The sequence below is a fragment of the Lepidothrix coronata genome, unplaced genomic scaffold (genome assembly GCF_001604755.1).
Source record: "Lepidothrix coronata isolate B3197 unplaced genomic scaffold, Lepidothrix_coronata-1.0 Scaffold90, whole genome shotgun sequence".
Taxonomy (NCBI): Eukaryota; Metazoa; Chordata; class Aves; order Passeriformes; family Pipridae; genus Lepidothrix; species Lepidothrix coronata.
The window spans coordinates 1,149,413-1,171,479 of NW_016690270.1; the positions used below are offsets into that span (position 1 = coordinate 1,149,413).

The following is a 22,067-nucleotide window of genomic DNA, read 5'->3' on the forward strand; positions in this document are numbered from 1 at the left end:
GCAACATCATAAATCCTTTTGTGCACATGAGAATATCCACTGAGCTTCACAGGCCCTTTTCATGTTGAACGTATTCACTCATCCTCCTGAAGAGCCCCTGGCATGTTGGCATCCCACCAGAAGCAGGAACATAACAAGTCACTGGATGGTCACGTGCAGGCTGAGCAGTGAGTGATGGGTGGTGACCCTGGCACAAAGATGTAGTGACATGGAAACATTTTCGAACAGCAACTGGATCCAGGACAATGCAGGTCAGGGTGAGTGAGGGTGGCCATGGGTGACTCAGGATGCTCTGGGCTGTGGTGAAGCCAGCACAGCACACACAGCATGTCCATGGCGGGAGGAAAACCAGCCCTGTAGAGGGCTAAGGCTCTGCACTGCCTGGGTTTCCTCCAGCCCACGAGTGCTGCAGCTTGGAGCTGGGAGTAGAGCACGGAATGCAGGGAAAGAGTGGGTGGCACAGGGAACTGAGCAGCTGTGCCTGCAGTAGGGAAGGTATGTTGAGTGAAGGGAGAGACTGCTCCCACCCTGCCTGTGGCCACACCTGGAAAGTGGGTGCAAAGGACAATGGGCAGGACACATGACTGGGGGCTGCACAGCACTGGTGGGTGGTGGGAACAGGAGGTGGGTGGGGACAGCAAGTGCTGAAAATGTAATTTAGGAGAGGGGGAAAAGGGATACCCCATTGCAAAAGAGGCATCATCCCAGTGCTGGGAATGCTGATGTGCCCTGGGTGTCCCATTCTGGGGTGCAGACAGCAGGATCCTTGCTTTGGAAGAGGGAGAAGCTGCTTGTGGAAACATAGGGATGGTAGGATGACTGGCCAACTTCAGTCACCCATCTGGGGCTCTCTGCTCCTTATAACAGGTCTTGGGACCCCCTCATCATACCTTTTGTGTCTCCTCAGCCTGTTCCATTGGGCTCCCATTGGGCACAGTATTACAGGCAGGAGTGTGGGCCACGCTGGGATAGGAGTGCTCCTTTGAGACTGCACTGTAGCCCCACGCTGCTTGAAGGGGTAAAGGAAGATAAACAGGGTCCCAGTTACAGTTTTTTCTACCCCAGGAATATGCTTGTGAAACCATCTGCTTTTTTTTTTTTTTTTTTTACTCTTTCTTCTGTCCTGCACTTGCAGCTCAACAAACCGAGTTGCTGGTTATGATTTCAGCTTGTGCATGGCAACCCCTGCTTGCAGAGCAGCCATGTCCCTGAATTGGTGACCCAGTTCCCAGAGCAGCAGGACTGCTGGGGCTGCCAGCTGCTTGCCAGTATGTCAGCTGGACCATGTGGCCTTGCCCTGGTCCCTGGAGCAGCCAGCAGGTTCACAACTTCGAGCCCTGGCTTCATCTGAAAATGTGTGCCTTCCTCACAAAGCTGTGGGTGGGCTGGAGACTCACTGCAGTATTGCCTCAGGGGCAGGAGCAGATGAACGTGAGCAGAAGCTGCTGTGTGCAATGGACTTCAGCATCTGGAGTGCCCAAGGGACACTGCTGATTCCCATGGCTGGGGACACAGCTGCCCTTTTGGGAACAGCTGCTACCCTGCAGCCTTCACACCACTGAGAGCCCACAAAAGCCAACCCACCCTTAGGAGCACACGCTTTCCTAGGGCTGTTTATTGTTTGTACCTAAGACCGTTCCATCAGCCAAGACAAGCCAGGTCCCACAGTGCTCTGTCCACAGCACATCTGAGACCTCGACACGCCGGTGCCCGTGGGCACATGGAGACCGCAGTGCTCCGTGCTCCTGTTGGACCTCAGGGGCACCACAGAGCCCCACAGCTGCCGTGTGAACTGCAGGGGGGGTTAGCAAACCTTCCAGGCACCAGGAATCCTGGAGATGTCCAAAGCAGGAGAGCATCCTGCCCAGCCCCTTGCTGTGTCTGCACCGAGGGGCCGTGGCAGTGCGTGGCAGGACAATGTCCGTCTGTCCAGAAGGCCCTGTGTCACTGCTCACATCACGTGGGGTGAGTTGGTGACAGTGCCAGGGTAGGTCACTGCTCGCTGCAGGGCTCGCTCTGTGCCAGGAGTCCCACAGGGCTCTCACCCCAGCTCCCTCCAGGGCCCCAGAGAGGGGGAGGGCAGGATCGTGCCAGGAAGGGCTGAACAGTGTTAGGGCTGGTTCTGGGTGATGATGTCCTGGATGCAGGAATACAGGAACATGTACTGGTCCTGCAAGAGAGAAAGGGGAGTCAGAGTCAGCTTTCTGACAGAGACCTCCTGCTCACAGACTAACTCTGCAGTTTGCCTTAAAAAATCCTAATTAAGGAGCAGTGTTTGATAGCAGAGCAGGATTTGCTCTCCCAAGTGGTCCATGATGGTCCTGTGTCACCACTGTTGCCCAGAAAGGAAGAATCAAGCCTGTTGCACCATGTTGGTTTCCCCCTGCTTCATCCCCCCATGATGGAGCTGAGAGGAGCACCCCATCTGAGACGGGGAGGAACAATCCAAGTGCCCCAGTGGCTTTTGGATGTGCTGTGGTTGCATCCAAAACAAGAGCAAAGAGCAACTCCAGTGATGCTGCCAAGCATGGAGCTGGATGGAGTGCATGGGGTTCGCTCCCAAGGCTGCAAGGGAAGTGCCCCTGGAGCAGGAGTTTCCCTTGGTGTAGTCCCAGCATACCTGAGTCAGGTGCTGACAGCGGATGAGGGCAGATGCTTGCAGGCTCTCAGAGGTACACAAAAAGATCTGTGTGGTTTTAGCCCCGTTGCATTGTTTGTCTCTTTTTAAGATCACCAAAATGATCTATCCATTCCAAATGTGGCTTCAGAGGTCTCAAGTCCCCTGTGGGTTTGATATGAAGTTCTGCCCAAAGGCCAGGCTGCTCCAAAATGACACCAGGCTACAAACACCCAGGACTGACCAGGCAGGCTCTGAGGAAGGCGAGATGTGGGGAAGGTGAATGAAGCTGTATTCAGAGGACAGAGCTGGAGGGCAGGGCCAGCCAGCAAATGGTGCGGGTTGGAATCATGTGGCAGTGGGCAGGGGGGATTAGGGACTCATGGAGGGGCCTCTGAACAGCTGCTAATGCGCTGGCTGAGCCACAAGTCACGAGGAGCCTCCTCCCTGCAGCGGCGGGTTTAGCCCCACGGAGGGCTGGGAACTCCACAGATCACACAATGGCTGAGGCTCCAGGTCACCAGAGCACGTTTTCAATGCGCTGGGTCTGATTGTGAAATCTGCAGTGACAACCCAGGGTTGACTTCAGCCCAGGCACACTCAGTGCCTGGCCACATGCAAGAGCACATCCCCCGGGACACGCACCGTGCTGGAGCTGCTGGTGCTTAGTATCCATGGATTATCCATCAAAGGTTCATCTTCCTCCTTGTTTCCCCCCAGAAAAAATCAACTGATGCCCCCGGCACAAGAGCAGCATGCCTCCACCAGAGATAAAGGGGTGCTGGCGAGCCCCTGCAGGGATGGAGGAGGCTGGAGGGCAGCCCCGCCGCTCCCCCCGCCGGCCGTGCTGTGATCCGAGTCACCTCTGCTTGAGGTGGGAAGGCAGCTCCTCTGCTGCCCCCCTTCAGCGGGACAGTGGAGTTTGATGGGCATTTGCTGTGCCTTTTTGGGCACATTGTGTCCCTGCACGGCCAGACGCTGTGGGAACACAAAGCAGCTCTGAGGCGGGGGCAGCGGACGCCTCGCCCTCCTCAGGCTCCCGCCATGCACATGGTTCACATTAATTAAGAATGCAATTAGCTTCTTGAAGGAGGCTCTGCAGCTCGGAAGCCGGAGGGAGATCTGGCCCAGTTCTGCTGTGCCCTGTGGGGAGTCTTTCTAGGGATGTGCATGAGCTCATTCAGCAGCTGCAGCAATTGAAGCGCTGTCCAGAGGCGTCGGTGCCATGGGCACAGCGCTGCACGCTGAGGCCTGCAAGGCTGGGCTGCCACGGCACAGCTGTGGCACCATCACAGTGCCATGGCCCACAGGGCACCTGCTTTTGTGGCAGCGTGTCCCCCTGGCAGGCAGCCCTGGCTGTGACAGCAGGCTCTGGCTCTGGGGGATGTGGCAGGAAAGGCACTGGACCGGGGCAGAGCCAGCAGGTCCCGGGTCCCCAGGCTGACAGCCACGTCCAGGCACCAAGGGTGAGCAGGCAGGTTTGTCATGTGGGATGACACCAGTGCTTCACACTCTCCAGGATATAATGAGAAGAGTGCCTTGCATTTACTGTGAGCTCACATACAATTTAACTGATCTTAACTCCAGAACTGAGAAGATGGAAAACTCTGCCCTGGGAGAAGACAGTGCCCTCAGCAGCCGGCAGAGCCACAGGGTGGGGAGGAAGCATGAAGTAAATCCCTGCCTAGGCTGGACAGGGAGCACCTGGGAGTGGGCAGGATGCCACCAGCTCCAGGCAGTCAGCACAAAGGCTCTGCTCTGCCCAGCCCTCCACCCCTTCTCCTTCCCACCTACCAGAGTCGGGGTCATGAGGCAGCAGCTTCGGGCCAGCTGGAGGGTCACGCCATAGATGTCCACGATTCTCTCAGCTTTCATCTGGTGCAGCAGGCAATCCAGGGAGATCAGCGTCCCTATCTGGCTCATGTCACCACTGCAGGGGACAAGGGAGGGTCACTGATGCCTGGTCAGGCTGAGCTGAACCTCTTTGAAAGAGGGCACCAGTCCAAGAGACAGTGTTGGCACTGTAGGACTGTGAGCTCTCTCTGTGTGCAAGCAGGTGAGGACGTCAGTGCTGCTGCTTGCAGGATCCCAGCAGTCAGTCCAGGAATGGCCTGGGCACCTCAGCCTGGGAATGCCTGCTCCACCCACACTCACCCCTGGCCCAGCCCTGTTTGCCCTCCCTGTCCCAGTCCTTGGCAGAACACTGCTCCCTGTGACCTCCCAGGCTCAGAACTTCCCCAGGCTCCCATGGACCTATTCTCAACATGCCCCAAAGCCTCAGGTCTGTGGTGGAGGGGAAGGCTTGCTGGCACCACACCAAGGAGCTACAAAGCCTGGTAGCTCCCAGTTCAGGGAGGCTGCCCGTGGGTGGAGGGTAAGCAGGGGTACCTGCAGTGCAGCAGGAGAGGACTGGTTCTCCTCCGGTGGGGCAGGCACCGTCTGACAGCCGTGAGCAGCTCTACCAGGCTCTGGACATCAGGCTGCTTCTTGCTGCTCCAGAGCGTGTACAGGAACATCTGTACCTGCCTCTCCTTTGCTTTCTTCTCCTGGTGAGACACAAAGAGCTGACATGTCCGTTGGGGAGGGATGGGCGACTTCGGATGCTGAGGGGTCCCAGTTCTCCCATCCTTAGGCTCTCTGATGCTTTCCTGAGCTTACTGCCAGCTTCTGTAAAGCTGTCCAGGCATCTCTGCTGGGGCACTGCCCACCACCCACACAGTGGGTACAGTGACTCTGGCAACCTGTTCTCCTTCCCACGGCACCCCAGCCTGCCCGTGATGAGGGGACTGAGAACTGTGTGGGCCTTTTCAAAGAAGGTCAGAAAGACCTATCAGCAAGGGGTGGGGAAAGCCCCCAAGGCTTCTCTGGTGCATTTCCTGTGTCCACTCAGTTCTGGATGTTGCAATCCAGACTCACTCCTGCATTTCTGGACTGCTGGCACTCTGCTCTTGCAGCCTGGAGAAGTCCCCAGAAACCTTTCAGCCCCTACAGGGCCCTACAGACACACTCCATCCCAGGAGGTGGGAGCCAGGACAGCCCCATGGACACATACGTGCTTCAGTTTGAGCTGGGTGCATCTCCATCCCGAGACAAGCTTCTCTGTGCCACTCTGGATGGTCAGTGTCTTTGTGCAGAGTGAGTCTCCTTCCAGGGGCCAGCATGCCTCACCTTGGACCTGTGTGCAACAGCGAGTTTGGCTTCCAGTGGATGGCCATTGTCTGTCATACCAGTCACTGTCTTAGGGGCCTGTGGTGGGGTTGGACCAAGAGCACCCCCAGCATCTCTCCATCTCAGTTCATTCTGAGACCAAGGAGTTTTGGGAACACCAGCAGGTTCAGCCAGCTCCTCTGAGAACCCAGAGCTGCCTGGCAGTGGGAACCTGCTCAGACAATGTCTACACCTTGGCTGGGGAGAGCAGGAGCTGCTGCCCTTGGTGCCATGCAGACACAGCTTGAAGGGCACCAGCTGAGTCCAGGCATGGGGGACAGGCAGAACCCGTCTCCTGTGACAAGCTGTGGGAGCACCTGGACACAGGAAAGGTCCAGGTAAGCTGGACCTAAGCTGGATTTGCACCCAGGCCTCAGGAGGCACTGAAGAGTTCCAGGAGCTATGCTAATTCCAACTCCATTGAACAGATCCCTGCTGGGCCATGGCATAAGTGGGCACAGTGCCTTACCTCCCCCTTGTCCTGCCATAGGAGAAGTGTTAGGATGGTGTGAACATCCTGTTCCCACACCAGGGTCCAGAAATCCTCCATGGTCAGCTTGTCAGGGCCCTGGACAGCCAGATAGTCCCTGCTGGAGTTACAGCCCTGGGTGGGAAATGGGAATGTCACTCTCCTGCTGGAGAGCATGGCACAGGTGCCTTGTCAGCCCAGGTGGCTGCAGGAGAGCCAGGAAGAGAAGGGAAGCTCAGCAGGTCAGGAGGCAAGAAGAGAGAAGAAAGCACTGAGGGAGGGAAGTGAGGACAGCCCAAACTGGGCAGATGAGGGAAGACACATTCTCAGTGCTTGCAGTCCTCTCTTGTCCACAGAGGACCAGAGTGACCAGTGGAGCAGTGCAGGACCCAGCAGGGAGCAGGGACATGGCGAGGATGGGGGACCAAGGCACCAGGGTGGGCACTGGTGCTGGGAGTGTGACTCACCGGGACACGCCACACCTGCAGGAGTCCTGAGGAAGGACTCTGTTCCAGCAGGGAAAACTTCACTCTGGAGCGATCATCTGCAAAATAATGTGGGAGCTGGAGGGATCCAGGGCACTCTTGAGCTCACACAGCTTCTGCAGATTGACTGCAGAAATCCAATGCCCCCTTCACCATTTCTTGGCAAAGGCACTCCCTTCTGCAGTGCTTGTTTCCAGCCTTGGCTCTCAAAAGAAGGTCTCTATCCCAACCTCCTACTCAAAGCCAACACCTTTAGTGCAGTGTCTGAGCCAATGGAAACCTGCCTGTCTCCAAGGATGGAGACCCTGCTCTGGGCCTCTGTTCCAGTGTTTGACCACCTGCATGGGAATTCACTATTTCTCCTGCTGAGTTGGATTACCCTTCCAAATCACCCCCCTTGCCTCTTGTCCCTCCATGGCACACCTCTGAGAAGACTCTCTGTTTTCCCCGTGCCTTCCCACAGGGAGCTGAAATCAGCAATAACATCTCCCCTTTGCCTTCACTCCTCCAGGCTGAGCAAACCTACCTATCCCCATCCCAAACCACGTGCTCCATCCCAAGCACCTCAGTATTCTTCTAGTGGAGTCACCACAGTCTCAAAGTACTTTCTTACGTTGTGGACCACCGGCCCTGCTCCAGCCTGGCTCCACACACGAGGAAGAGGAACAAGAAGGAAGAGGATGCAAAGTGTCACGGCACTTACATGGGAGGATGCTGGAAGGGGGCTGTGTCTGCTGGCTGCCTGAAGGTGGTGATGCAGAGCTGGCTTCTTCTTTGACAACTTCCAGGAGGGTCTGCCAGAGTGAGAGAAGGTGGAGGGAGCAGTGAGTGGGAAGGGTCAGGAGGAGAAGGAACTGGGGACTCCTGAGGACACTTGGACTTTTCACTGGGGAGGTCATGGCTGCACGTGAAGAAGCCTGGGCAGGGGTGCCATGAGACCACCTCTGGGGTGGGCTGCCAGGTCTGTGCCATGCTGTCAGGAGAGGGCTGCTGGTGTCCAGGTAGGTCCCTACTCGGCACTGGACCTGGGAAGGAGTGGGTCATGGACTGACAGTGATCAGTGCAGGATGTGTGAGGGACGAGTTGCCTGGGGATGCAATGCCATGGAGAGAGGACACTGCCAGGACACCCAGGAAACTTGGAAACCAGGGCATGGGACCCACTCAGGAGGCACTTATGGGGTGTCCCCCACCCTGACCAGGTGCAATCACTCCCCAGGTTCCCCCAGCACATATAGCCATGGCAGCGCTCCCTGTACCTGCCCAGGACAGCTCTCACCTCATACTCCCTCAGGAAGCCCAGGTGGGACTTGGCTGCCTTCTGGGAATAGTGCTGGGCAAAGTTCTTCAGTGGGATGGGGCAGGACCTGGGAAGAGAGCCAGGGCATAACAGTGAGGCTGAGCTCACTCAGCAGCACCCAAGCTGTGTCTGCAGCAGCTGGACAGGGCTGTGAGCAGACCTGCACCCCTCAAATGCCAGGGGTCTCCCAGATCTCCAGCCCAGCTGTGGCCCGTGACAACGTGCTCTCCCCCAGACAAAGGTAGGTCTCAGGTGTGGCACAGCCCAGGGCTCATTCCCAAGAGGCAGTAAGGACAAAGACGTCCTGTTCTGCATGAGAGAGGGGACAATCTGACCACAAAGATAGGTACATGCCCTTCAGAGGTAGCCCCCAAGACAATGAGGTAGGTGGCCAAAGCCATGCCCAGATGGACATTGCTCCATCCTCTTGGCCTCCATTAGGAGGGACATCCCAAGGCCACCAGCTGCCATGAGGCTCTCCAGTTTGAACCTATCTCTAGGGCAACCCTGTGGGCTGGGAAGGCAGGGACTGAGAGAAATGCCTTCCCCAGGACAGCTCTGCAGATCTTTGGCACTGGCAAAGATCTGGCCCTTTGTTCTGTGCTGGGCTCCCCGTGCTGCAGGGAACAACCAGCCCTGTGCTGACTCCACTCAAAACACCAGGTGGGATGGATGGTTGGGCTTCCCTGTCCTTCCCTTCTGTAGCCAAGGTTCAAGCTGGGGGCTGGATCCCAGCTTGCTGTCTGGAGGGTTTGTGGATTGGGGTGGATAGAGTGGTAAAGAACAGTAAGCCCTTACCTCTCTGTCCCTGATAAACCCAGGAGAGGTTCCTCCAAGATCTTGTCCAGGATACAGCTGTGCAGGAAAATGTACTGGGACTGGAAGGCAAAGGCAGACAGCAACACAGACCATCACACTACACAGACAGCATGAGAGGGTGTGTATGGCACTGCCTGGTGGGCAGAGGGCTCCTACATTCATGCCCTAAAAGCCCAGGATTTGTGCCCAGAAGGCAGTCTGAGAATCCCACGATCCCGTCAGGTCTCTGTCCATTCTGACACCTTGTCCCAGCCTCAAGGACTGAAGATATGAGACAGACTGGGGAGCATCACAGGCCAACAACATGGTGTGGGTTAAAAATTGTCTGCAAAGGGCCTGATCCTGTTCCTCAGTGCTCTGGGGTGTTTCTGAGCCTCCTGGGAGGTCTCTGAGACTCTGTGGGTCTAGCAGGGCATGAAGCCACTGAAGACCCCCACTCAGCAATTTCCACTCCAGCTGAGCTGCTGCTTAGAGAGGCACCATGACACAGGGACAGGCTGGGGACCAGCCTGGGGGTGCTGTGGCTGGCCAGCCAGCTCATCCAGCTGCCAGCCTGGTGAGCTTCAATGCCATGGAGCGAGGGGCCAGGGGGAAGAGGGAGCAGAGGGAACAGAGGTCTCACCAGCGTCTGAATCATCTGGTACCGGTTCATCCGCAAGGTGTAAACAACACCAAAAATGTCCACCATCTTCTCCTGCTTCATCTGCTGCAGCAGCCGGTCCAGGGCAATGAAGGTGCCAGTGCGGCCCACGCCAGCACTGAAAGAACACACAGCAAAGCTTAAACATGGCCAGACACCACCCTTCTGGCAGCTAGACACGCTCCCACAGGCTGCTCCCTGGGTACTGTCCGAGCACCCCCAGGCACTGGTCCCAGCACAGCATGGGACTGAGGAGCCATTCAGGCTGCCCTGGGTTGGTGCTCACAATCTCCACCTGCCCCATGCCCTGGGGCTGTGGGCAGGCAGCCAGCAGACCTATATTCCCCAGCACCCTGAGCAAGAGACTCCACAGATCAGCTGTGTCTCCCAGGCACTGCTTTCCCTCACAGTTTGTGCATGAGATGGACCCTCATCCGCCCCTGCTCTCCCCCACTGTCCCCTCCCACCACCCCCTGGGACAGACCCTCACCTGCAGTGCACGAGGGTTGGCCCTGCATCCCTAGTGCTCTGGATGTGCTCCCGGACCAGCTCTCGGAAGGTCATGATGGACGTCGTGGACTCCGGGATGCCGTGGTCGGGCCAGGCTGTGTAGTGCAGGTGGGACACGTATCGCTCTGCCCGGAGACCCTCCTGCAGGGGGGGTGTTGGTGGTGGGTGTGCAGCCCCTTGGGACAGGGGCAGACTCGCATCCTGCAGCCCTGGGAGCACCTGGGTGCTTGAGGACACCTGGCTCAGCTGCAGGGAACAGCCAACACCAGGTCTGCTGCACTGCCTGGTGGTTCCTGCTCCTCCTGCTCCCCCACAGCCCCCTGCCACGCTGGGACACATGGAGGTGGGAGGGAGGAGGCCTGCCTTTGACTGACAGGGAACATGCCCTGGAAGCATGTGGAGAGGAGGGTGACACATGCTGGACACCTGTGTCACCCATCTGAAGCAGCAGCCTGCTCCCCAGGGCCTGGGCCTTCTCCGAGCCCCGAACATGGCAGGGAAAGGAAGTTATGCCACCACCTCCAGCGCCTCCCACGCAAACCCCCAGCCCTCGACAGGTCCCCGTGTCCCCTTGAGTCTGTACTCACGTGCCACAGCTTGAACTCACGCATGGTCCACTCCTCAGAGCTGCTCTGTGTCAGCAGGTGGACCTGCACCTGCCCGTAGGAGACTGGGGCGGATTCCGACGGCCAGTAATGATCACAGAGGACCTAGAGCACAGGCAGAACAGGGGCCCAGTGAGGCCAGTGAAGGCCCAGATGACCTTCTGGTTCCCTGGGAGTATCTGGAGAGCAGCAGCTGTGCAGGGAGCCAGGACAGGTCTTGGGGAGCAGACAGGGCTACTTCCCCTCCCCACTGGGAGTTTTGCGTGGCTCTCCCCCACCGCCCCTCTGCTTGGATCTCAGCCTCCTCCACAGAAAAGGACCTGTGCAGGTCTCGTCATCCCTTGAGACTGAAGGAGTGGTCCATGGGAGATGGCTCATCCAGGGGATGTGGCAATTTCAGATTCTGCAGAAATATCTGAGGGCAATGGGCATGGTCCTAGCTAAGCTCCACTTCTGGCCCCACCTGCCCCAAACTAAGGCTCAGCTGCACAGATGTTCCCCCAAACTGCCTGTCAGGGAAGCTGTGTGGTCCATGCTCACCCTGGAGGCACACTGGAGCAGGGATTTTGTGAAGGGAATGAACCCAGCTCTGGGCTCAGCTCACACCCCTGGGCTGGGCTGGGCTGAGGCTGGCACCGACCTACCCGCCCGTTCTCCATGCACACTGTCAGCATGATGATGTTGCAGACATTTTGCTCCCACACCAGCCTCCAGAAGTCCTCTATGGTTTTCTTGAGGGGCCCCTGGGTGGCAATGAACTCCTGCTGGGATGTGTAGCCCTGGGTGAGAGGCAGATAAGAGCAAGAGGAGTTGGCAGGTGGACAGTCAGTGCCTGCCTGGTCTGCTTTTGTGGTTGCCCTTAGTCCACATGGACACAGTTCCCAGGCAGCTGATCTCAGAAGCAGCTGATTTCACAGAAAGCATGTGCTGCCCAGCACGTGCTCTCTACACATTTGGGATAAAGAAGTGACCCACACTGCTTCCCTCCAAGCAGTTCCTCATTTTGGCCTAACCAGAGAAAGACAGATCTGGGTCTTCCCTGTGCTTCCCACTCACAGCTGAGGGTAGGGTGAGCATGCAAGGTCTCAGGGTGTTTCTCTGCCCTTGAACACACACATGCTCTGAGGATACACACACTGGCACATGCATGCTGTGTGCCCTGCCTGTTACCTGGGAACAACTCCCGGATGGGAGGTGAGGGCACAGCTCCAGAGTTGTTCAAATGCAGCTGCACAGACCAGAAGGAGAAAGAGCAGGCAGACACAGGCAGTAAGCTGGGAGGTGAGGGAAGAGGATAGATAGTCCACAAGAAGAAAGCAGAGAGCCTTGCCAGTCTCCCCACACTCACACCTCTGCGTCACAGCGTTTGTCATCTGACAGGCTCCATCAACTCCTGCTGAAGGGCAACTACACATCTCTGCCTGACCCCCAGCTTCTCGATGGCCTGTGCCAGCTGAGCCTTCACCAGCAGCTCGTGCCCACCAGCCCTCACAGAGGAGGGCACTCTGCCTCAACCCAGGCAGAGTTTCTGTGACAGTGCCCCATGGCCATGTCTCTGTGGGGAAGGTGAGTGGGCACTCACAGGCATGAAGTTGGCATTGATGTAGTCTGAGTGTGGATCCTCCCCCAGCTGGCTCAGCTTGACCCTCGAGTGATCATCTGAAAGAGACCACGCACAGGTGAACCCCCATGGCAGCCCCTCACCAGGATGTAACATGGTGGGAGAAGCCCCAGCAGCTCCATCAGGGAGGCTTCGTTCTCAGCCAGGCACCTTCTCCCTAAGAAGGTGAGCACTGCCTGCCAGCTGGGCTGCCAGGGGATGAGAAAGCAGAGCTGGTGTCATCAGGCTCATCAGAGGAGCCATGGGACACTCATGGACTCCCTTTGGTCTCCAGTTGGGACCCATCCTGAGCAGGGCTCACCCAGCAGCCCGCTGGAGGAGCTGGGCAGGATGGTGGCTCAGCCCTGGCCCAACCATCAAGCCTTGAATCTCCAACAGGAAAAAGGAAACCAAGGCCCATTTCAAGAGTCCTTCTGCTTCCAAGCATTGAACCCTGCAGTGATTCAAGGTGAGCCTGTCCTTGTGCACTGCCATGTGAGCTCCCACCCTGGATGCTGGGGGAGGAGGGAGGAGACAGCACTTACAGGGCAGCACATGGGCATATCTGTTCTTGGAGACGTTTGCTGGTAGCTCAGCCTCCACCTTCGATTGCTCTTTCCCAACTTCCTTCAGCTCCTATAGGACAGGGGAAAGGACAAGCACAAATGTTCCCATGGAGAGCTCCTGGTCAGCTCAGCTCCCTGCTCATGGCCAGAAGCTCTGCCTGGAGGGTAAAGAGGATTACCCCCACACAGGGAAATGCTCCACTCCTCCCTCCATATGGCCTGTGCACTCTGAGCCATGGTGGATTTTCCCACGGCCTTTTCCAACAGCACTATTTGTATTTAAAAGAAAAGCCCAAGAACAAGTACTGGGGGAAAAAACTTCAGATATCTGCCGAGAAGCTCAAAGGATTTTCTGCTGAGCAAACAGAAATATCTTGTGCTGTATCTGCTTCTGCCTCTGTCCTCACTCAGGAGGGCCAGAGAAGGGTGATATGAGGAAGGTTTGAAACCACTGATGGGAATTTGAAAGGTGCTGCAGCATTACAGCCCAGAGCCTGCAGATGCTGACAGTGTGAGCTAGGGAAGGCAGCCCGAGGTGAAGCTCACAGCCTGGCCCTGGAGGTCTGAGTGCTACTCAACCTTCCCTTTGGCTGCAGGCTCTCTTCTAACACTGTCAGGGTGGATCTCATTGCCACCCCACTCATCCTCACCTCCAGTCAGAGCTGGGGCCCTTTGCCCTGTCCTAGTTCACCTCACACCACAGGCAACATGTGTTTAGACCAGAACTCAAACAAAACAGGTTTTCAGCAAAGGAACTGCCTGATCACTTGGCCAATCTTTGGCCTCCAAGGCTGCCTCGAAGGGTGGCTGGATTGCTAGAGATGGGTGACTGTCCCTGGAGAGGAGCACTCCATGCAGGGCACCCAGGAGCATGAGTGGGGAAATCCAGTGTCATCTCTGCGAGGAGTCTCATCTCACCTCAAATTCCTGGAAAAAGGCATGGTTAGCACTTGCTGTCTTCATCTCATAGTACTGCTTGAAGTTCTGTAGAGGAACTGGCCGGTGGACATTTCTGCAGGAAATTAAGTCCAGAGGAAAAGTTGCCTTAGCTACTGGGAAGTCTGGCTGGCCAGTCAGGTGCCACTGAGACAACCCAGCCTTGAGACCTGTGGTACCTGGATGCACACACACAGGGGTGGTTTATAGCCCACATCACTGCCCAGGGGAGTGGGTCCAACAGTTTAAACAGTGGGAAGGGTTTCAGGGTGATGAGGATATTCTTCTGCTGCAGAAGACTCTGGGAGGAGGTTTGGACAATGCACTGACTTTGGAATGGAGCTGGGCAATAAATACTGCATTTGGGAAAGACTGATTTATAAAATAACTGAAGGGAGGAGGCAGATGGATTTTTCCTGAGTGGAGGCATTAAAAAGGAAGTAGGTGAAGGACTGTGGGAGCTGCAGTGGGGACACACAGACAGCAGACTCCAGCACTCACCTCAAGCTGTAGGTCACCATTTCCTGGGGCAGGCTGCTCTTCTTGGTTCTAGAACCAGAGCACAGGAGCTGTTATTTTTCCCTGCAGTGCAGGGATCGATGCCCTGAGGTGTTTTGTGCTGCTGGCTCATGGAGCTCATGGCAGGCATGGCTCCCATCTCCCCTCTGCCTTTGGCTTCTGAGCCTGCCAGGCAAAAGTCCCCCAGCCCACACCTTAAATGTTTTTTAAACCCTGTCCCCGCTCTCCTCCTGGCTGGGCAGTGAAGGTTGGGTATCTCAGCCTGCACTCAGCAGGTAAGATATGGCTCATGCTCACCTCTTTGCTCTGAGCTGTTTCCAGTAAACCAAAGCAAAAATAGTTGCAAGTGTTAGGAGAAATCCTACAATGATTCCAGCGATTATTGGCATTGAGAGTGGAGTTGTATCTGCACCAGATCCAGCAGCTGGAATTAAAAAGAGAGAAGGAAGAGTCAGCAAAGAAGTTTTTTACAATGAATATGGTGAGGCCCTGGCACAAGTTGCCCAGAGACTCTGTGGTTGCCCCATCCCTGGAAGTGTTGCAGGCCAGGTTGGACAGGGCTTGGAGTGTCCCTGCTCATGGCAGGGGGTGGAACAAGATGAGCTTTAAGGCCCCTTTCAACCCAAACCGTTCTGTGATTCTATGATATATGGCTGTATTTATTCTATTTATTATATTTGCTACAGCCTATGAGCTCCCTCTGTCTGGCTGCTATCGGGGTGTTCATTACCTCTAACCTACACAGCCAGGGAGGGAAGATGCCATTCTCTGTCTTACCTGAGAACATGGTGAATGCCACTGCCGGGGCTACTGGGTCATATTTGGTGAAGGCAGCAATGCTGAACCTAGGGCAAAGCAGAGTCCTGTGTCAGGGGCAGCCTGAGCTGAGCACAGCACCCAGCACACAGCAGGGAGGACTCGGGGGAACGGGACCACTGCCTCTGTCCTGGAATGCTGAATTGGAAGAAGATGGTTTTCTGTTAGGAATTTAGGGGATGTGTGGAAATGGTCTTTCCTCCCTTTTCCGCCTCTTGTACAAGTTTGTTCCACTTGGGAGAACATGAAAAAATGTCCAGTAAGCACAAATGGAAAGCAGCTCTCCTCCAAAGGGTTATCTGCAGAGACAAGTGTCTGGTCTCTTCTAGGACACAAATAAGGAAAAACACTTTAGTTCATGTCGACTGATTAACTGGATTGACTGGAAAGAGCTGAGCTCTGTTTGAAACAGGGGCACCCCAGCTGGGAGGACTGACCCAGATCCTTCCTTACACACGCAGAAGTGGCTGGTGTGTCCTCTTCCCTGTGGAGATCTGCCCCTCACCCCTCTCCTGGCAGCGGGCACACCAATCCCCACAGCTCCGCAGACCTGAGCAGGTGACTTGGAAGGACAGGTTTTCTTGTGCCCTAAATGCAAGCCAAGGCTTTCAAAGGTAGCTTTGGATTTTAGCATCCAGGAGTTTGTAGAGCTGCGTGTGGGTCCCCTCTGGCAGCCCCCCGTACCCAGCTGCCAGGGCACTGACCTCCTTGGAAAGTGAGCCTGCAGATGCCATGGCGTGAAAGATGAGGGCTTGTGGTTAAAGAACTCACTGAAACACAGGAAACAAGGGTGAAATTTCTGGGTGGGGATGGGCTGCCAGCTTTTCACCGCCCTCAGAATTATTAGGAGAGCAGCACAGTCTACTGAGGATCTTTAGGTACTTAGATTGAGTGTTGCACGTACTGAAGATATTCAGGTTGGCTATTTAGGATATTTAGGTTGAGTGCTGTTTGTACTGAGGACATTTAGATTGTTTAGGGCAGCCAAACTGAAAGCAAGCTGTGAAGAGGTGCGAAAGGATCTTGTAGTCCAGAGTAACAGGACAGTTAAGTACATGTTATTGAATCACAGTAGGTGGACTAATGACAGCCTGATGTCCCCGAATGAGCTGCTCCCCGGGAGGTCCGTGTTGGAGTGAAAACTGGGAAGAGGGAGGGCAGGTACAGAGCCTGAGCCTGGCTCGGCAGCGCCCGGGTGTGGAGGGGTGTGCTGGTGTGGTTGTGCTGTTGTTAAAGTCCCCTCGACGCTGTTTACAGACCTCAGTCTGAGACTTGTGCCCTGCTGTCCCCTCTCCAACCCCAGTTGTCCCCTCTCTATCCCCCCAGACCTGAGGCTGAGGGGTGAAGCAGTAAGTTCTGCCCACTCACCACAAAACTTATGGTTAGATTTAATTCTGCCTGTGCTCCCGGGGGAAAGGGAAGCTCTCTCTCCCATGCACACGCTGTCTCACAGACTTTCATTTTCTTTTCCCAATCCTCTCACTGACCTGTCAGCCACCCTTGCTGCAAGTTTCTTTAAACTGAAATGGGACAACCTTCCAGATTCTGGAGGATCAGAGAAATGCCTACCACTTGATGAAACTGTGAGCTGCTAAATTAATGGGACTGGCTAAAGATATCGTTCTTTGTTAGTAGTGGAAAACCTGATTTAAAATCAAATGTTTAAAGGTACCCTATAACAAAATCTGTACCTTCATGTTCCTGGATTCTATTTAGTGTCAAATAAGACTCTGAATTTATGACTATTGGGATCCGTGTGTGTGTTTCTCATGGGGAACTTGAACCTTAGCCTGAGCATTTTCTACCCCTAACCCCTGAGCCTCCCACTGAGTAGGCACCACTCAAACTACTGTTTCTGAATTGGTTTTATTTTTGTGCCACCTGCACCTGGCTCTGAGTCACAGACAAAAATCCTACGAAGAACAACATCCGGTTTAGTTCCTACCCTGAGGGTGGACATCCTCCCAGCTCCCGAGGTAACACCCACAGCCCTTGGCAGCCTCAGCTCTCCCTGCCCACTACACTGTCTAATATCCCCTGCATGCCAGCCCCTGCCTCCCTCAAACGCTGCTTGGTGGAACAGCCCCTGAGGATCTGAGGGGTACAAGGGTGAGGTGACGTGGAGTTTGCTGGTGGCACCTTGCAGGGACACGTGCAGTCCCTTTTCTCCTCCAGCCCCTTCCCCTCAGGAGGGATGCTGACATCTCTCACCTGTACTGTTTGTCGGCTTTCAGCTTCCCGTTGCACGTTGCCCTGGACTGGCCGCACTCCTCTGTTCCCACTGGCACTCGCCAGGTCTCAAGGGAGCTCCTCTGGTGGAAGGGATTGGGTATGAGCACTGCCAGGTAGGAGTCCTCTGTCCCATAATAGTGGTCATACCATGTGCTGGACATGATCTCCTGGGTGGGCCTCAGCACTGGGGGAGAATGTACAAGGCGACAGTGGCAGTCCCAAAGTGACATCCGGGGAACCAGCTACCCTCCAGGGAGACACTGGGAGCAGACTGGGACGTGCAGGGACACTTACATGAGTCATTAGTGGTAGCAATGACACCATAATACTCGATCTGGCCATTCTCCTCACTGAACAGGTCGGATGAAATGATAACTGTGGAGCTGGACTCCACCTGGAAGACGTCTGCACGCAGGGGTGGAGGCAAGGCTGGAAGAGGAACCAGCAAGCACTGCCTGTTAGCCTGTCCCTGCTCCCACAGTCCCACCACACATTGCTCAGCCTGTGACTGGTCCCAGCAGCACTGCCAGAGCCCTGGCCCACTGCAGGTCAGTGCAGGACCATGTGGGGCTCACAGGCACCTGAAAGAGTCCCCAGCAGCAACACTGGGTGTTTTCTCCTGGGGTCTGTGGCAAGGTTGTGGGAAAGAAGGAGACTCACCTTCCACTGCTGTGCTGCATAGCAGAGTCACAGCCTGGCTCCTCAGTGTGTTCATGCCCACAGCACTCAAAACGATTTGGTAGGAGGAGTTTGGCTCCAGCCCCTCCAAACTGGCCTCGTTCACAGGGATGCTCATGATGTACTTGGAGGTGGGAGGTCCATCAGAGAGTCTCTCTGTCACCACCTCATAAGCCTCCACATCTCCAGGAGAGCTTGTCCAGTTCAAGTAAAGGCTCCTTGACTGTGGTAGGCATTGCACATCCTCCACGGGGTTTGGCTCTGCAGAGGAGATAGGGCAGGCTCTGCACTCACAGCATCAGGGAAATCCCAACTTCTACCCCTGTGTCAGCCTGGACCCACACTGGTATCTGCTCCTGAGGTCAGTGAGAGGAGCAGAGCTGGACAGCTGTGACCTGGGAGCCTGCTGTGCCATGGGCCACAGGACAATGGGAATGGGCCAGGGCCTGAGCTGGTGTCTTACAGGAGAAGTCAACCAGTGGAGATCTCTGCAGAGTCTGCTTTGCTTCACAGGAGATGAGAGATATCTGTCATGGGGCTAGCTGAGAGAACCAATGGCTACCAGAGGGTCACATTGCTGGCTTTCCTTATCTCCCACAATAAACACTTTCCATGCCTCTGTTGAAACCCAAGGGCTGATCCAGTCTTGAGGCCACTCACATGTTTCTGCCCCTTCCAGCCTGCCTTGCTCCCTCCCTGTGGCACTGTGTACCCACCTATTGGCACTGCCAAGGACTTGGTGCTGCTCCAGTACGGCCCAGCCACGCAGCTCAAGGACACAGAGTAGTTCCTGCCTGGGATCAGCCCCTGGAGGAGCTGTTGGACTTGCCCTCTGCCCAGGGAGTGCCGCCAGGGCAGAGAGCTGTTCTGGGGGTCCCGCAGCCACAGCTGGCAGTCGTCCTGCTGTCCAGAGACACTGCCCCAGGAGATAAGCATCGTGTTGTTCCCTTCGGCCACCACTGAGAGATTTTTGGGAACTGAGGGGGCTACAACAAAAAACACACCAATGAGAGTTACTGGCATGCATGTGCTCCCTTCCATCCTACAGAGGCACAAGCAGGAGATGGGTGGCACACAAGGAGACTCCACATGTTCAGTGATAACATTCCTGCTGCTGCTGGTTGCCAGAAATGACCTTTAACTGGCAGCTGGAGGACATGCAGAGTGAGGAGTGTGAGGGGATGGGTTCTTCCTCTAGCTAATGAGCAAGTTTCATTAGAGACATGCCCAAAGGGCTCTGCACATGACTTCCAGCACCATACTGGGGGATGGCTGAGCGTGGGAGCAGGGACCGCTGGATTCCCCAAGCAGAGTGCAAGGACTGTGGGGACAAGCACATGAAAAGGCTTATTGTGCTTATCTGCAATTTCCACATTCCTTAAAAACAAAAAAAAAAGCCCATCCTCCCCTTATTCCCTATGCCAGGAATTTTCTGACTGCCTGGGGGAACAGCAGTGGGGATGGTGGGGTGTATCCCCCTGGCTTAGGTCTCATGGTCTCCCAGGCTGTGGGTGTCATCTACCAGAGCAGCTCTACTGCAATGGGATCCCGTGCTTTTGTTCAGCCACCCATTCCCAGAGGAGCCAGCAGGACCACAGCCCAGAGTCTGCCTCCTGAAACAGCAGTTGTGGCTGCCAGGCTCTCCTACAGCCAGCAGTACTGCCTGGCTCTCCCCTCCACCAGGGGCTTGCCCAGCCCATGATCCCATTGCTGTGGTGGTACATTCCACCCCATGCCATGCCATGCCATGCTGTCCCATTACTGGAAATATTGACGATCAGGTCAGACAGTGCTTTGAGCAACCTGATCTAGCTGAAGATGTCAGTGGTGGGGGGATTGGACTAGATGGCCTTTAGAAGGTCCCTTCCAACCCAAACCATTCTCTGATCCTACAGCTCCCAGGCAGCTGTCCTGGCCATGTCCCTGCCCCTTCCCACTCCAGGTGCTGAGCCCACCCAGCTGGGAAGGCTGAGCCTCGTGCATGATGCAGGACATGCAGCTCTGGCACTTACTTGTCCAGTCACTGATGTTCCCCGCGGACGCTGTGTAGGGCCCTGCCACAGACACCACTTCCAGCAGGTATTTGTGTCCTGGAGCCAGGCCAGAGAAGGTGAACTTGCTGGTGCCTTTCCCAACAGAGACATTGGCTGCCAAAACACCTGATCCTGAATGATACAGGAGGAGCCTGTAACTGTCTTGTCCTTGGGGTTCAGCTCGCCAGGACGCGCTCAGCCTGTTGGGATACCCCTGGTTCGTCATGTACACGTTACGGGGTGCCAAGGGGTCTGGAGAGACAGGATGGAGATATGTCAACAAAGGGCCTGAGGACATTGCCTGGGTCTCTTGGCAGTGCCATCAGGAGGGATGTGCCACACTGGACAGGGCATTTAGCCTCGTCTGTGTGGCTGCACCCACCAGCCTGGAGGCAGCTCAAAGCTTCTGCAGGCTTCTCTGTGCCTGCCTGATCAGGCTGAGGAGGGAACACACAGCCAGCTACAGGAGTGGGGAAGGTGAATGCCCCATCTGATGCTCCCTTCTTTGTGGCTCTCTCCTGAAGCATGGCTCTGGAGCTCCAGCTGCCTTCCCCCAGGCTGGTGGAGCTGGTGATGAGGGTGGGCAGAGCTCTGCTCAGTGCCATGGCACTGACATGCCCCAGGCAGGCCTTGGGGGCTGCCACAAGGGTCAGTGTTCTTTGCCATGAGTTTTCCTGACTGCCCAGTGAGGCACCCATGCCCCCAAAAGGGTACTCACATGTCCAGTTGCTGACATTCCCTGCGGGTGTCCTGAAGGACCCAGCCATGGACGCCACCTCCAGCACGTATTTGCTTCCTGGGGCCAGTCCCGTGAAGGTGAAGTTGTGGGCATCTCTCCCGAGCGAGGCTGTGGCTGCCACGGTGCCCAGCCGTGCGTGGAACAGGGTCAGTGTGTACCCCTCTCTCCCCCCGGCCGCGGCGCCCCAGGCCGCGCTCAGCCCGTCGGGGTGTCCCGTGCTCAGCAGGCGCACGGCAGTCGGGGGCAGCGGACCTGGGGAGCATCAGACCTGAGGTCAGGGACTGCACCCCGGGCACGAGGAAACAGACACTCGATGGGACATCGTGCAGCAGGACAGGTGGTCCCCGAGGGCAAGAACTCATAGATCCCCTCTGGCACGTGCCTCCTCATCCTCTTTTTTCTGTCCCCATCCCACCTCAGCTTTAACGATGCTCACCCTTGCTGGTCCCTCACATGTCAGCTCTTCTTCACCCAGGCCACCCTCATCCCTCAGCCCAGTGGGAATGCCTTCACCCTTGCTGCATGCACACGTGTGGTCCTGCACCCAGCTGGAGTGCAGGGCCCAGGCAGTGCTGGCACAGCCTCTGTACTCTGCCCAGCCCTAAAATTTTTCTAGGTGGGTAGAAGTGCTGGATTAGCTCATCTCCAGAGCAAAGACCCATTCTCCTGGGAGGACTGTGGAATGGCCTCTTGTACTACACTGATTCATTTAATGAACCTTTATGGTAACGTGGTTTCTACCTGCTGGAGACTCATTGAGTCTCCTGTAGACAGGGAGTGTACAGGTCACCTGTACAAAAGGTCACATGTACAAAAGGTCACCTGTACACTCCTGTGTTCCTGTACATGGGGAGATGGGTCAGCACGGGCAGGGGACAGAGCTGGGCAGCCCTGTGTGTCATCAGCATGTCAAGCCTACATCATCAGCTTGTGCAAGCCTTCAGGTGAACATCCACATGCCATGAGGGTAACAGTGTGCCCCTGCACCGACTGCTGTGTGTCACCCCTGTGCATGTGTGTGTGCACATCTCCAGAGGCACCAGGTCCCCAGTGAACATCCCAGCCCTCTCCAGGACTGCGCAGTGGTGCGACATCTCCCACCCCTCTGCAGAGGGTACTGCTCTGGTCACTCACGTGTCCAGCCACTGATTTTGGGCGCTGCTGCCTGGTACAGTCCAGCTGTGGCACTGGCTTCCAGGGAGTACTCGTGTCCTGGGGTCAGTCCCGTGAAGGTGAAGTTGTGGGCATCTCTCCTGAGCGAGGCTGTGGCTGCCACGGTGCCCGGCCGTGCGTGGAA

General features: G+C 56.1%; 1 protein-coding gene across 3 annotated transcripts in view; it reads right to left on the reverse strand.

Moving 5' to 3' along the window:
* Nucleotides 1-1,586: 1,586 nt before the first annotated feature.
* LOC108500501 (receptor-type tyrosine-protein phosphatase V-like) overlaps nt 1,587-22,067 on the reverse strand; it is a 40,179-nt gene continuing 19,698 nt past the window's right edge. For 2 of the 3 annotated variants that reach the window (XM_017821478.1, XM_017821477.1), the window contains 25 exons: nt 20,750-21,022; nt 20,011-20,283; nt 18,715-18,984; nt 17,981-18,259; nt 17,615-17,749; nt 17,300-17,504; nt 15,050-15,117; nt 14,570-14,696; nt 14,255-14,302; nt 13,736-13,829; nt 12,797-12,887; nt 12,234-12,310; nt 11,296-11,430; nt 10,634-10,756; nt 10,027-10,187; nt 9,519-9,654; nt 8,876-8,955; nt 8,057-8,144; nt 7,482-7,572; nt 6,761-6,837; nt 6,294-6,428; nt 5,670-5,792; nt 5,006-5,163; nt 4,412-4,547; nt 1,587-2,170 (listed from right to left, as the gene is read on the reverse strand). In XM_017821478.1, coding sequence (XP_017676967.1) covers nt 2,111-2,170; nt 4,412-4,547; nt 5,006-5,163; nt 5,670-5,792; nt 6,294-6,428; nt 6,761-6,837; nt 7,482-7,572; nt 8,057-8,144; nt 8,876-8,955; nt 9,519-9,654; nt 10,027-10,187; nt 10,634-10,756; nt 11,296-11,430; nt 12,234-12,310; nt 12,797-12,887; nt 13,736-13,829; nt 14,255-14,302; nt 14,570-14,696; nt 15,050-15,117; nt 17,300-17,504; nt 17,615-17,749; nt 17,981-18,259; nt 18,715-18,984; nt 20,011-20,283; nt 20,750-21,022 — 3,443 coding nt within the window. In that variant the 3' untranslated portion in view covers nt 1,587-2,110. Of the gene's footprint in view, nt 2,171-4,411; nt 4,548-5,005; nt 5,164-5,669; nt 5,793-6,293; nt 6,429-6,760; nt 6,838-7,481; nt 7,573-8,056; nt 8,145-8,875; nt 8,956-9,518; nt 9,655-10,026; nt 10,188-10,633; nt 10,757-11,295; nt 11,431-11,821; nt 11,880-12,233; nt 12,311-12,796; nt 12,888-13,735; nt 13,830-14,254; nt 14,303-14,569; nt 14,697-15,049; nt 15,118-17,299; nt 17,505-17,614; nt 17,750-17,980; nt 18,260-18,714; nt 18,985-20,010; nt 20,284-20,749; nt 21,023-22,067 lie in introns of those variants that run through there. The other variant, XM_017821479.1, reaches the window with a different exon arrangement.